The sequence below is a fragment of the Odocoileus virginianus genome, chromosome 1 (assembly GCF_023699985.2).
Source record: "Odocoileus virginianus isolate 20LAN1187 ecotype Illinois chromosome 1, Ovbor_1.2, whole genome shotgun sequence".
In the NCBI taxonomy this organism is placed as follows: domain Eukaryota; kingdom Metazoa; phylum Chordata; class Mammalia; order Artiodactyla; family Cervidae; genus Odocoileus; species Odocoileus virginianus.
In genome coordinates this window covers 40,702,049-40,717,219 of record NC_069674.1, presented here as the reverse complement: position 1 = coordinate 40,717,219, position 15,171 = coordinate 40,702,049, and the positions used below count along the sequence as shown (strand labels likewise).

Genomic DNA, 15,171 nt, shown 5'->3' with positions numbered 1-15,171 from the left:
ACTCTGGTTCCTGGTATGCGGATGCTCCCACCCACCTCAGACCTGCCGGGACTCCTGGACTTTCCAGCTCCGGCCCTGGGCATGTTAATCCATATCTGATCCCCATCTGTGATCCCACCTCCTGGGCAGGGCTGCCGTGGGGACTGAACAAAGCGAGTTCCCTCAGACAGCCAAGGGCTGCTTCTTCATGTGTCAGAAGGACAAGGCCCTCCTGCAGCCTCTGTTCTACCGCACACCTGCCTCCCCACTTTCAGTCGAGGAAACAAAGGAAGCAATCTGCCCAGGGCCACCGATGGAGTCTGAACTCTGGACCCGAAAGTCAGAAGACCCCGGTTCCCCGGGCCAGGGTCACAGAGAGGCGGGTGACAAGGACACATGGAGAGGGTGACAGAGGACACAAGCAGGCAGTGAGGGGGACGCAGAGACACCACACCACACGTGACCTGGGCTGAGCTGTGCACCCAGCTCTGGCTCCCGGCGGGCGAGCAGGGAGAACTCTGGCGGTCACCAGCTGCCACCAGGCCTCAGGGCCTAGGACAGCCCCCAGGTCTGCCACCCCTCCACCTCCCCCAGGCCCCTTGTGTCAGAATTCCCCCGTGTGCACTGTAAAAATATGGGTTCCTGGCCCCCAGAGCAGACCTACTCAATCTGGAATAGGCCATGTGAGATGTGACAACCTCAGGGCTTTCCCAGGACCCTGATGAGACCCGCTGTCATGTCTAGCCTACTGAGGCTGAGTCCCTCTGCCAGAATGCCTGTGGGGATAGGAACCTCACAGGCAGCAAAGCATCCAATCTCTGACCATCAGACAGGGTTCATCAGACTGTCCCCCTCCTGCCTTCCTGCCATCTTGCTCCTTGGCCCCACCACAGCCTCCTCCACCCAACAGTGATGCCCACATGGCTACTGGCATCCAGCCAGGAGCCCCCACCTGAAACTCCTCCCAAGGGATCGCCTGATCACCACCCCCCCCAAAAGGAAGCAGAGGGTCTCCTCTTGCCTGGGCCGCCCAGAGGTAGTCCAGCCGCAGCTTGACATCCACCTGCCGGGCGTGCAGGGCCAGCGTGCACGAGAATAGCAGGATGGCCACGATCGGCTCGAAGCTGCGCCCTGAGACGGCACCGGCCCTGGGGGAAGAGAAGGAAGGAAGCCAATGTCAGTGCCAAGTACACGAGGCCCATCCCCAGGAGGCCCTCAGACGTGACACCCCCAGTGGTGCCCAGGAACCTCGTCCACAGAGAAACCCAGGAACTCAATAGCGTGTGGGCCCAGGTGAAGACAGGGAGCAGCCCCAGCTCAAAGAGCTTCTAGTCAGCAGATTGGAACACAGAGCCCCAGGCAGACACTGGCAACGCCTGGCCGGCAGCTCTGGCGGGAGCAGCGTACCTACCCCATGGCCTTCGTGTACCCGCTGAGCTCCAGGACGAGGATGTAGGAGGTGGTGAGCACGGCGAGCAGGATCATTTTTGGCAAGGAGGAGACCCGCAGGAATATGGCCAGCGGGAGGGTGCCCACGAGGCCGCACAGCAGGGCGTGGGGTGCAGACTCGCACGGCGGGCCAGGCAGCACTGGGTCCCCGCCCCCGGAAGACAGGACCACCAGGGACCCGTTGGGACTGGAGCTCCAGGCCCAAGGCAGGCAGCCCACCTGGAGGAGGAGGGAGGGAGCAGGAGCGTGGGAGGGGCCCCACTCAGGACACGGGGTGCACCCTCCTCCCAGCCCGCCATGGCCTCTGGTTCCAACCCACTCCCCTGGTGCCAACAGCCAGGTTTCAGACACTCCTGTCTGCTCATGGCCCTTCTGGGCTCCTCACCACTAGAGGGGGAGCCCCAGGATCTGGGCCAGGAGGACACAAGGCCCCTACCATCCTCCCAAACCACTCAACGCCACTCTGTTCCTCCCCACACCACCTCCTTCCTGTTTCTCTGCCTCAGCTTCGTCCGCACACAACGAAGGGCAGAGTCCCCAGTTACGAGGAGGACATCACATTTCCTCCACTGGGAGATGTTCCTTTCCCCCACCTCCTTGGGCACCCCCAGGCCGATCTCTGACCCCCCCTTGTTTCCCTCTACAGCCCAGGGACAGGACCTCCAGGGTGGTCCCTCGCAGGGGCGCCCCCATCCCTGCACCCAGCAGAGACGCTCACCACACAGCCTTGGGCCACAGAGTAGATTAAGACCACGATGAAGATGCACAAGACGGTGCGGATCTGGATGGTCAGGCACCCTGGAAAACACTGAACAACAAAATACTATTTTAAAAACTGCTTCTTATCACAAAGCCAATCAGGTCCACAGTAAATAAATCATGATACAGAATGTCCGCAGCCATCTGTATGTGGCTAGATTCTCACCCCACGTTCATCTTCCACACACATTTCTTGACTGTTTTCATATTATTAATCTCCCAGGTGAAAACGCTGCCCAAACTAAAAAAAGTAAACTGACATTTTTAAATTTAAAAGGGTCATACCTCCCACCACTCTGTGACACTGACTGGCACTGAAATTCATCAAAGAGATTATGTTGACATTTTCATGATATTACATCCCTCTATCTCAGAAATGATATTTCTGATATCTGATATCAGATATCTGATATCTGACATGATAAAGACTTCCCATTTATTTGTGGCTTCCTTTATAGACCTTAACATTTATCATTTTCTTCACACAGGCTTTATTTTGTCCAGCTATTATGTTTTAAGCCTATTTAAACATTGTGCAATATTCAACAAATGATTTCATGGATAGAAGTTCTTTTTAGACTCACACTTCTGAAATTAGAAATGAAAACAAAAACAGAGACCACAGCGACCTTACAGACAACACTGACCAGTCAGGGAGCCTGGGGCCATCTAGAGCGTTATCCCCCTAACTCTCCCTGCTCTGAAGTCAGGTACATTACCATCCCTGCCCTACAGGTGGGAAAAAATGCAGCCCAGACACCACCAGCCAACTTCACTCATTCTACAGCCCAGCAGAGACAGTGGGCGCTCCAGCTCACACAGTGGTGGGTATGGATCCGGGTCCCAGTTCTGGGCTCCTGCATGCTTGTATTTTCCTTGAAACGCAGGTCTCCTCTGAGCTTCTCAGAAAGACAAGCTGTTCTGTGGTGGTGCCAGCCCTGCTTGTTTACTAACTGGCATCACACCCTCCCACAGGGTGTCTGCTCTCCCACAGAGCCCAGGCCTGACCACAGATGCGCCAGGGATTCAAGCCCTCAGCCCCATGAAGCACCGGCTGCTCATGCTGTCACTCAGCACACCCTGAGACGCTGCTTCCGGTCCAGTGGACTTCAGAGGCCCCCGGGGCACCACCTGGAGTGAGGCCTGGCCCCAGCGCTGCAAGAGGCAGGGACAGGACCAGAGTCTCTCGGGAGGCGAGGAGAAGAGGGCCACCTGCCACGGATGGGCAAGCCCTGCCCAGGGTGTGTCCCCCTCTGAGCATGCTGGGTGGACGCGGACACACAGCAGGACTGCCAGGCCTCTAGGCCACCCTAAGGGAGGGCAGCTTTGGGGAAGTGAGAAGACTCAGAGGAAACTGGTCTCCGGCAGCAGAATGGGGTTACTGGATAAAACCAGCCTTGGGCCCACCCTCCTCCCCTCTCTCTCTCCCTCTGGTTTTTCCTGAATATGTAGGGCCAATAAATTCCCTTTATCATTTAAGGCCATTTGAGCCCCTGGATCACACAACGGTGAACAGCTGTGACTGCCAGCCTCAGGGTACCAAGACTCTTCATTCAATACTAAATGCCTGATCCTATGACTGTGTTTGATTAAACAGACGAGAGTTAAAATATCCCTCTAGTAATGACAATCACAGGGACCCAAGTAGAGCTTGGACTTGTTTGCTGGGAGCAACGAGAGGAGTAGGAGCACATACACACAGGATAAGAAGGGCTGTCTGGTCATCTTAATACTAACAGCCTCCTTCTTCACAGTTAATTTGGTCAACTTATCAGTTCTTTTTCATGAGCAAATATATATATATACATATATATATATATACACACACACACACATACAGACAATACAATTTATATATATGTGTGTGTGTATATATATACATAGATACACATATAAATATATACACACAGACCTAACAACAGCATGAAAAATAGTCTGTCATGATACAGAAAAAAGGTAGTTGAACTGACATGAACAATGAAAAATTCTCCCCAGAACATGATCCACAGTTAGTCCCTAGTGACGGGGGCACCAACTGTGTGGGTGAAGGTCCCAGATGGCCTCAGCTGCCCTCGGCCAGAAACCCTGGCTGTCACCACTTCTATGTCACAGTTGACTCGAGGCTTTTTTGGTGATATTTGGCTGCAACGGACAATCCCACCTGCGTCTCCCCATCTCCACACGTGCTGGCCGCTGCAGGAAGGCTTGTTCCCACCCCCACCGCCCACCAGTCAGAGCCTATGGTCTGGCCCCTCCCTGTAACCCAGAGCCCCAGAGTCCTCTGCACAAGCCTGGCAGTGAACTTAGAGCCCAGCGCAGGGCCTGCAGAGCAGACGTGGGATTGGTGGCACGCGCTGGTCAGGTGACCCGCAGCCACCAGCTGTTAGGACCACGGGCTGCAGCACGGAGTCAAAAATCACACACTTAGGAAAAATGCTCAGACCCACAGGCGAGGGCAAGGACGGGCAGGGGTGATGGAAAGAGAGGGGCTGGTGGAGTCAGGGCCACCTCTGCCAGGAGAACTGTTGGTCCACCAGAAACAGATTTCAAATACTGGGGACAAATGGAACAGGCCATAGAAATTAACATCCACTTGCTTTCACTTGAAATTAGGTGAATAAAGCAATCTTATTTGACGTGGGGGAAATTTCACCGAACCAGACGCCTCCATCTATGAAATCAACGAGCTGGAAATGTGGTTTGAGTAAGTAGAATTTTTTTCCTAACTCAAGAAGTTACCTTTGAATAATAAAGAATTTAAATAAAACTGATTCAATCTTCTCCCAAAGTAGCTGTTTTCGACAATTGTGGGAAAATAACCCTGGGTCTGGCAAAGGTGACAAGTGGGAGTCTGGTGGGGACCTGGGATGTTTGATAATGAAAGCCGAGGACATGAGAAAGGTGTGTGGGACAAGACAGAGTCCTCTACCAGCAGCTTCACGTGACACAGGATCGCAGGCTCAATCCGTACATGAAGCATCCTCGAGAGAATGGATGCCCCAGTCACGGACATGAACACACAACAAGCCGCAGGACTCTCTACCCACACAGAACAGTGTCACACTACATGTTCATTTATTCCGTCACTGTCAACCACCACCCTTGTCCACGGGGCACGCTGCTGAAACTCCACAAAGAGCACCTGGCACGTAACAGGCTTAATATGTTCCTGCCACATGGACAACTCTTTTCACCTGCCAGGGAGGCGAGGGGACAAATTGCCTCCACTGCTCCTACCTGTCCTGCCAAGAAGGCAGCCAGAGGCCATCGCTTGCCTGTCCGGGTGATGTGTAGGTGCAAGACACACACAGACTTATGCCTGGATCAGGTAACATGCAGGCACAGAACACACACACATATGGACCTGGACCTAGTAATGGGCAGGTACAGAACACATGCACACATATACCTGGACCCGGGTGATGTGTAGGTGCAAGACACACACAGACTTATACCTGGATCAGGTAACATGCAGGTACAGAGCACACACACATATGGACCTGGACCTAGTAATGGGCAGGTACAGAACACATGCACACATATACCTGGACCTGGGTGATGTGTAGGTACAAGACATACACAGACTTATACCTGGATCAGGTAACATGCAGGTACAGAACACACACACACACATGTAACTGGACCAGGCAATGGGCAGGTACAGAACACACACACATGTACCTGGACCCGGGTGATGTGTAGGTACAGGACACAGGCCACCAGGAAGCAGATGCAGAACACCAGCAGGAGCAGGACGGCCACACTCCTACGACAGAAGACATACGGTCACTGCAGGTTGGGCCAGGTGACATGTGCCTGACAGATGCCATCTTTCCTCCCCTCCCCCAGCAGGTCCCAGCCCCCAGGAAGACACACTGGTCCCTGGGGACTTGCCCATGCCGGTCCTCTTCTAGGAGACAGGCTTTTCCTGTGTCCACCCCAACTTCTAAATGCCCCCCTCCAGGGTCTCTCTAGTCCTAGGAATGCTCAAGAGATGCCCTCCGCATGCACAAAGGGCTAGGGTTGCACAGACTTGGCTGCTGGGCACTGCCCTCTTTCTGGGCTTCATCTGGGAAGGGTTTTCTTAAGAAAGTTGGATCCCCTAATAGGCCATCCAGGTGGTCACTGTGTGTCCACAGGGTCTTGGGGTGGGGGCTGGCTTCCAGTGTCTTCTGGAAACTCACAGGAGAATTGCTCCACTCGGGAGGTTTATTAAGAAAGTGGTACATCTAGAAGAAGAGCAGGTTCTTTCTTGCCAAGAAACCAAAACTGTCACTCACTTTGATTTAGTATGATTCAACGTTATTAAAATCGTATGTTTTTTTTCCTTTCCAGGGGCTACTTGTCCTCATTTAAATGTTTCTGAAAATGACAAGCACCCAGAAGCCAGGGTGCCCCATTGGCGGTCCTGTGTGTGATCTCCCGCAGTCGGGGCCATGAAGTTAAGAGTGCGTGTGCTGTGGACAGAGTACTCTGAAAATATGTGGTGTCTGAGGATGAGCACATTCAGAATAACAACGGAGAGGGAGCAGTCCCATGCATTTGCCATCAGGCATGCTTAGCTAGGTCCTCCAGGTAATGGAGAACTGGCATGTGGCTCAGGCGGTCTCCAAAAGCGGGGACTCCGTGGGAGAGTGACCGCAGGAGTTGAACCTGAACTTGAAAACAAAGGGGTTCCTGGTAACCTCCTATGACTGATGGACCCAGAATGGCACTTACTGTGGGATTATTAGAAGGTAGACAAGGCCGAATAAGGCGGCCAGAATGAGAGCCAGAACCACGGCGCTGGTGAAATACTCGTCCTGAAGCTGGTGGTACTAGAAGACACAGAAATAGACCATCAGCTGCCAGCTTCCAGGAGATGCCAAGGGCTTCCCAAGGGCGCCAAGGATGCCTAGGACCACCACAGCGAGAGGAGCTGCACCCACATCCCCAGGACGTCCCAGGGCCTCTGACTCGCAGCCACCCTGAGCCCCCCGGCACTCACCTTTCGCTCTCGCTCAGCCTGCTTGTACTTCAGGGTGAAGAAGTTCAGGTCTGCCATCTCCAGCTCCATCTGGCGGGCTTCCAGGAGGCGGCCGATGTACCTGTTGACACGTGTCCCGGGGGTGGCTTGGACAACGTTTGTAGAGAAAGACGAGCGGTTTCTGAGTTTTTCCGAGGCTGTTCTCAATGCCCTCCGCTGACCATTATAGAAAGAAAGGCAGAGATATGGTCAGATTCTCCACTTAGTAAAGAAAAGAGCTCTTATGCTCCATCCTCCCGGGTCCTCGGTTTGGGGATCTGAGATGCATTCCTGGCTCCTCCACCTGCTAGTGAGGAGATCCCAGGTGCGTTATCACATCCTTGGTGTTGGGGTTCTGTGTTTGTAAGTGGGGCCACATGGCGGTTGTGTAGTGGCACCATGTGGAGGGTTATGGGACCCCACACGTGTGCGGTGGACAGTGTCCAGCAGAGAGCAATGAAACTTGTTCTTTGAAAATATCAATAAAATCAACAGATCGCAAGCAAGCATGACAAAGAAAAAGAAAGAACTATATAAACAAATTCAGGAAAGAAGCAAATTTACTACAGACACTGCAGACATCAAGAGGATAATGAGGAAATTTTATGAACAATAGTTCACATAAAAATTTGACAACTCAGTGACTTTTCTGATGGTCCAGTGGTGAAGACTCTGTGCTTCCACTTTAGGGGGCACAAGCTCAACCCCAGGCTGGGAAACTAAGATCCAATATGCCATGAACAGACAAAAAAATTTAAGAAAAAAAATAATTTTTAATTATAAATAAATTTGACAACTTAGATCAATCACCTACTCCTTGAAACATACAAACTACCACAACTCACCCAACAGGAAAGATAATAATAGAAAAGCTCTATAATGGCTACATAAATTTAATTCATAATTTAAAAATTCATGAAAAAGTAATCTTCAGGCTGAGATGGTTTCATTGTGAATTCTATCAAATATTTGAATAAGAATTAACATCAATTTTATAGTCTCTTCCAGAAAATAAAAGTCAACACTTCCCAACTCACTTTGTAAAGTATTATCCTGATACCAAAACCAGACTAAGAGAGTATTAAAGAAAACTACTTGTGAGGGCATGTCCCTCATGAATATTGATGCGAAAATCCTTAGCAAAACATTAACAAATAGGATTCAGCAATATATAAATAGAAGTCTATACCATGAACTTTTCTAGATACATAAGGTTTAAATATTTGAACACTCCACGCAACTTATCATATTAACACTGTATTAACCACCACATGGAAGAACCCACGGTCACATCAACTAAAAAATCTTTTGACAAAATTTAATACCCACTCATGATAAAAATCATTAAAAAACAAGGAAAGGTGGGGAACTTCCCCAACTTCATGAAGAACAGGATACCTACAACTAGGTAGATAAACCTAGAGCCTGTTACATAGAGTGAAGTAAGTCAGAAAGAGAAAAACAAATATCATGTATTAACACATATGTATGGGATCTAGAAAGATGGTACAAATGAGCCTGTTTTCAAGGCGGGAAGAGAGATGCAGTCATAGAGAACGGACATGTAGACATGGGAGGAAAGGGGACGGTTAGACAAATAAAAAGAATAGCACTGACATAAATACACTACCACGTGGGAAGTACACAGCTAGTAGGAAGCTGCTGTAAAACACGGGAAGCTCAGGTCAGCGCTGTGATGACCTAGACAGGTGGTAGTGAGGTTTCAGGAGGGAGGGGATATATGTATACATGTATCTGATTCACCTCGTCACACAGTTGAAACTAACACAATGCCGTATAGCAACTATACTCCAATAAAATAAATTAATTAAATTAAAATTAAAAGGGGGAGAGAAATTGGGAGCCTCCTGGTGTACATTCCAGACGGGACAAATCTACTAGCAGTTTTAGGGAGAGCATCCCCCCACACTGGCTGGGGCTGGGGAGACACATCTCCGCCCTGCTGCTATGGGGGACAAGGGCACTACCACCTCTAACCAGCTACACACCCACTCCCAAACAGACACGTGAGGCAGAGAAATTCATTTTACAAAATGATCAGAGATGTACATGCACGATCATGAGCAAAAGGCTGTGCATTAGTTACTTTGATTAAAAGGAAAAACAAAAAGAAAGCAGAAATGACATAATTATCAGTAGAAGTGGAATAAGTAAATGGTCTCTCCTTAGATGGGAGATTTACTCAATGACTGAGGAATCCTACTTTTGAGGAATAGTCAACAATATAAGGAAATGCTTATGATACACTGGCAAGTGAAAGAAAGCAGCAAACGTTGTATATCATCCCATCAATTTTATTTTTTAAAATGTGTAAATATACACACATCTAAGAAGCTAGAAGGACCAAAATATTAATAATAGGTTGGCTGTGGATTGTCAGATTGTATATGAATGCTTTTCATTCTCTTCTTTGTGAATTTTTGTATTTTTCTATATTTTCCACAATGAATTCTTTTATAGTCAGGAATATTGAAGGAAGAAATAGAACAAGTGTAAGCACACGGGTGTCGGGTTTTACTGCAGGTACTTGTCCCTGCGTATTAAGAAGAGCAGCCCCTTGGGCGCCGTCTGAAATGGGGGTGCAACTGGCCTGTGCGGGTGCCCTAAAACCAAACCTGGAAGCCCAGGCCGCCCTGCAGGCACCTGCATGGTATCGCCACCTAGCGGCCGACCTACCCTGGGCTCCCACACTTCTGATCCAGGGGAGGCCAGGAACAGGGGAACCCAAGATGGGCTGTGGTCTGAGGCTGACCACAGACACCTGAGTCAACACTCCCCAGAACTTGGGACACAATTTCTCACAAATGAAGCACAAAGGCTTCATAGATAGTGGTGGCCTCCACTGTCTGGATCCCGCCAGCCTTCCCGGCTCCATCTGCAAGAACACCTCCATCAGGCTGTTACGCCTGGGGGTGAGGATAAAGTGAACAGAAGACAGCAACAGAAAAGATGAGGCAACCTCGTCCTAAAGCAGATGCAGGACTTGGGACCCGCTGGGGAGAATGGCCCCAGAGAAGGGACTGCTCTGCTCGAGATCATCGGACGGGTCACTTGTCATCCTTCCCCCGCTGGTGGCCAGCCCCACCCACGCACGGCCTCTCCACTCCATCCTTTCAAGACCACCATGGACTCCCCCGTCCAGGCCACCTGCCTGTCACTGCCCTGCCTTCACCACTGATGCCCTCCCACGGTGCTGACACTGCTCCCTCTGGAAACTGGACTCATTTCCCCTGATCACAGGGCAAAAGTGAAGAAGGGGCACAGAGTGGAGCAGAAGTCCGGGCTCCCAGCTGGGCCCCCAGCCCCTGGCACGTGCCCACGGGGGCTGCACTGTCTCTCTGCCTCCCCAGCAGGGGAGCTGCCTGGGCCCACAGAGGCTGTGGGCAAAGAGGTCAGAATTGGGTGCGCTGGGGGTGAGGGATCAGAGTCTGGAGGAGGCAGCAAGATGGAGGGAGAAGAAGGATGGATGCAGGAGGGCGTCTCAGAGCAGAGCACAGGACTGGGCTGTGGGATCCTCAGTCTGGGGCCAGCCAGGCAGCGGCGGAGGTGTCCCAAGCACCCACCAGCGATGTCGGGGATGCTGGAGCAGGGGTCGAAGGACCCTGAACACCCAGGGAAGACCCGTGGGAGACTGTGGGGACAGAGGGGCTGAGGATGAAACCCGGGATACCACCCCTCATCCTCCCAGAGGAGACAGAAGGACCACAAAGCCAGGGAGGTGACAGGCTTGGGGAAGAATCCAGGAATCCAAACTCTGGTGTGGAAGGAGGGGGAGAAGGGGCCCTGAGCACAGCAGGTCTCCCCAGCAGGGATGGGAAGGGTGGCTCTGCAGGGCTCCCTGGGTTCCTGGGCCATGGCGCCAGGAGGATGGGCTGCGGACACCAGCCAGAAAAGGTGGCCAGTGAGCCCAGCGTGGGATTCCTCCTCAGCTAAGGAGCCATGGGCGGGGTAGGGTCTGCTGCTGGCACTCGTAGGTCCGAGCCAGGACACTGAGGGGGCTGCTCAGTCCCTGAGAAGGAGAGACTGACGCTAACCGCGTGGGCTCATCAGACACAGTCTGAATCCAAAGGCCACAGGCTCCTTTCACAGGTCAGCAAGCTCTTCCCAGGAAAAGCCTGGGCTCCTCGATCTTATGAACCCCACCCTCCCGGGCAATCCAACAGAAATGATTCGCTCTCTCCCCTCTCCCCACACCAACTTCCCTGAGGAGTCCTGGGGACACCAGCCCTTGCCTTGGGCTCCAGATCGATGACTCTGCACTGCCCTGGCTGGCTTCATCTAAAATTTGATTTTTTTGTTCATTGTGGGTTCTTTTGGATTACACTTAATTTTTTTAAAATACTGCACTATTATTTATCCTGATGCTTCCCAGATGGCTCAGCAGTAAAGAGTCCACCTGCAATGCAGGAGATATGGGAGACCCAAGTTCAACCCCTGGGTCGGGAAGATCCCCTGGAGGAGGAAATGGCAACCCGCTCCTGGAGATGTCAGGAGCCCCCCTTCCTTGGTTAAGTCCCTCTAGTTGATGGTACACGGCCTCCAGACTTGAAAGAGGTTCCTTTTGGAGGTGTTCCTGCAGGGCAATCTGGGTGCAGGACTTTCCATTTTTCTTCTTGGGTTGGTCAGAGTCACCTTCGGATCATCTTTAATCTTCTGCCGGAGTTGGGTGGGGCCTGGGGTGAAAGCATGGAGCTGAGTGGGGAATCAACATCTATTCTTGCCTGGAGAATCCATGGACAGAGGAGCCTGGCGGGCTACAGTCCATGGGATTGCAAAGAGTTGGACACAACTGAGCACGCATGTAGGAAATTTATCCTGACACTGAGTTTTGGACATGTATTTAAATTGTACACCTCACTCCCCTCCCCCAGTCCCATCTCTGGAGGGTTAAGTTGAGTCAAGGGGGCTGGGGGTGGGGGCGTGCTGCAGGAAGAAGACAGCGATTAAGTCAGTATTTCTACGCTGGCAAGCTGGCAAACAGGAAAGCCTGAGAGTGCTGCTGTTACACGTTCTGGGTAAATATATCAAACCACTCATACTGTGAAATGAGCAACTGAACTGACAAAACAGTGAGGGAAATGACCAGAGGCCAGAAACAATAGGACAATAGGAATTCAGGCCAGGAAATGGTGCCATCATGCTCTTGTGGGGCTCACAGGAAACCCAGGGCCCAAGCAAGATGGGCAGTGAGGTCACAGACATCTGGCTGAACCCCAGACCCTGAGAGGCTCCGTCAGAAAGAATGACCAGGAGAGACTGAGCAGTGGAGTTGGTGAAGAAGCTGGCCTGTCTTAGACCTGACTCTATATCAAAGGCGTGTGCCTGCCTGTGCCTGCCTCCTGGGACATCTAGAAACCACAGGTTGGGCATTTAGTTTAAAGACTCCCTCGTGGCCGGCAGAGGAAAGACTAATCTCCTTGAGAGAATTCTCCATCAACAGAGCTCTTACTGCATTTCCAGATAAAGTCTTCCCAAATAGAAGCCCATAATCAAACCACAAAAACTCCCTCTAGAATAAGGCACCACAAGTGAGAGTCAGCAGGTTTTGCTTCTTCCTAAAAAGTCACTGAAACTGTGGTGAGGGACTTCCTTTTAAAGGCATAAAACCCACAAGGCAGAGAAAACCAGAGTGCAGAAGGCAGCAATGCAATCTCAGGAAACAGGCAATCAGTCATTGACAGACCCAAGAACACAGACGACCATGAAAGTGAGAATATTCAGAAGGTGCAATCATTGGTACAAGGACAAGGGCTGGAAGGCCAATAGCAAGAGGACTCGGGAAGAGGATGCTCAGAGCCACTGATGAAGTGATGGAGCAGGCTTTACCCCAGGATCCCAAAGGACCAGAGTCTTCCCTGGAGGGGAGGGGATCAGGGGGGTTATAGACACAAGGTCCGTGTGGTTGAGGCAGACACTGAGGACCACCCCAGCCACAGCGCTGCCTCCCCACTCAGCTCCATGCTTTCACCCCAGGCCCCACCCAACTCCAGCAGAAGACTAAAGACAATCGGAAGGTGACTCTGACCAACCCAAAAAGAAAAGTGGAAAGTCCTGCACCCAGGATGCCCTGCAGAAACACCTCCAAAAGAAACCTCTATCGAGTCTGGAGGCCATGTACCATCAACTAGAGGGACTTAACCAAGGAAGGGGGGACCTCTGATATGAGAGCCAGAGAGGGAGGGAGCGGATGGCCAGAGATGTTCCCCATGGAGGTGAAGGACCATGCTGTGGTGACACCACACTGAGGCTCTTGGGATGCAGACGGAAGGGGAAGGAGCCTCCAGAAGCAGCAATACAACATCTGACATATGCGAATATCCTGAGGACAGATTTAAACAACACTGGGGTATCTGAGCTCAAATTCACCGATAAATCCATGGAATGTCAATTTGTGGGGAAAAAAAAATACAAGATAATAAAAAGGTTTCTGCAGGAAAGCAAAGCAGCCCAGCTCCAAAGAGCATTTACAAGACTATGAAACATGAGGGGTGGGGCTGATGGAGCTGACCACAGCAGGACCACACTAGGAGGACAGACAGGTGGGGACTCGGCAGGGCCGGCACGCGGGAGCAGGGCCAGCCTACCTTGTCATCGTCCTCACAGGTCATGACGTTGGAGAAAGGGATCTCGGCCTTGAACATCTTCCGGCAGTGCATGAGCTGCACCAGCAGGTAGCACACGGTCTTGAACTTCATCCTCTTGGCCGGTTTTATGTCTGAGAGAATCAGCCCTGGAAATATCTGTGCAGACGGGCAGCAAAGAGATACACTGTGAGTAACAGGCATGCCCTACCTCTCACGGGGAGCACAAATGTGACAGGGGAGAGGGGTCATGGGCAGCTAGCTCAAGGCCTGCTGCTCGCCAGGGAACAGAACCACAACCCAGCCCCCAAACATGCAGCTCTCAACTCCACCCAATGCGTCTGAAACTAGAGCAATGCCTGAATCCCGGGGCGGATGTGTGGACATCACCCAGCTAGGTCTGCACCATGCTGGTGAGTGTCACCCACCGGCCCCCGAAGGTCGGTAGACCTGTAGACCTCCTATAGACCTCCCCTTCTGCCTTTTGCCTTTTTCTCTCCCTTTTTCACCCCAAATTTCCTCCAAAGGGGCTGCTCGTTGTACAAACCACATCATCCTGCTCATCCTCAAACCACAGCCCTGCCTGACGCTGTCGTTTAATTCTGCATGACAGGAGGGCGGCATCCACACAGGGCCCCAAGGCTCCCTCCACCAACTCAGAACCTCCTACACCCCGGCAGCAGCTCCCAGGCCTCCCTCCTTGGGCTCCGCCCTCTGCTCCCCTATTCCCAGGTTCACCCAAGCTGGTTAGCCAAACCTCTCACCCGGCCTTCCTCCAGAGCACCGGACACCTGCCCTTCTCCTGCACACTCACTCCCCTTCTCCAGGAATCAGCTCACCTCACCCTACCTGTCCTTCCCAGAGCCCCACTTCTCTCACCTTGCCAGCACTACACCATCCAAGGTCCCCATGTCACATGGTGCACCGCATCCCAGGCTGGGGAGGGCTAGACCAGGGATGCACCAGGACAGCGAAACCCGAAGCTCTCCCTCATATCTGACCTGCTTGTGGCCAGGAGTACCACAGCCTCTTGTGTCCTGCGCCCCTCACTGGAGCCCTGCACCCCTCACCGGAGCCCTGCACCCCTCCCCAGAGCCCTGGAAGTGGCTCAGTCACCCTTGATCATGTCCAGATCACTTCCCCAGGGCCGAGTGACCTTCAGTGCCCACACAGGATGGTCACAAGCCTTCCTTTGTGCACAGCACCCCTCAATCCACAGTGCAATCCATCCCTGACTTCTGACAGAAGGTTCTCAAACCTAATTTGCAGGAGAGGCAGCAAAGGCCCAGGGACGTGCAGGAGGACTCAGACGGCCCAGCCCTTGAGGACCCCAGGGCCCCGACTCCCAGTTCCCTCCCCGCCCCTCCCCACTCGTGC

At 52.1% G+C, this 15,171-nt stretch overlaps 1 protein-coding gene across 3 annotated transcripts in view; it reads right to left on the bottom strand.

The window, feature by feature from the left end:
- The window catches only part of ADCY1 (adenylate cyclase 1), a 104,456-nt gene that overhangs the window by 34,747 nt on the left and 54,538 nt on the right, over nt 1-15,171 (bottom strand). For 2 of the 3 annotated variants that reach the window (XM_020915423.2, XM_020915421.2), the window contains exons 8-14: nt 13,798-13,953; nt 7,175-7,369; nt 6,907-7,004; nt 5,869-5,953; nt 2,147-2,236; nt 1,391-1,647; nt 1,001-1,127 (exon numbers count right to left, since the gene is read on the bottom strand). In XM_020915423.2, coding sequence (XP_020771082.2) covers nt 1,001-1,127; nt 1,391-1,647; nt 2,147-2,236; nt 5,869-5,953; nt 6,907-7,004; nt 7,175-7,369; nt 13,798-13,953 — 1,008 coding nt within the window. Of the gene's footprint in view, nt 1-1,000; nt 1,128-1,390; nt 1,648-2,146; nt 2,237-5,868; nt 5,954-6,906; nt 7,005-7,174; nt 7,370-7,734; nt 11,887-13,797; nt 13,954-15,171 lie in introns of those variants that run through there. The other variant, XM_020915424.2, reaches the window with a different exon arrangement.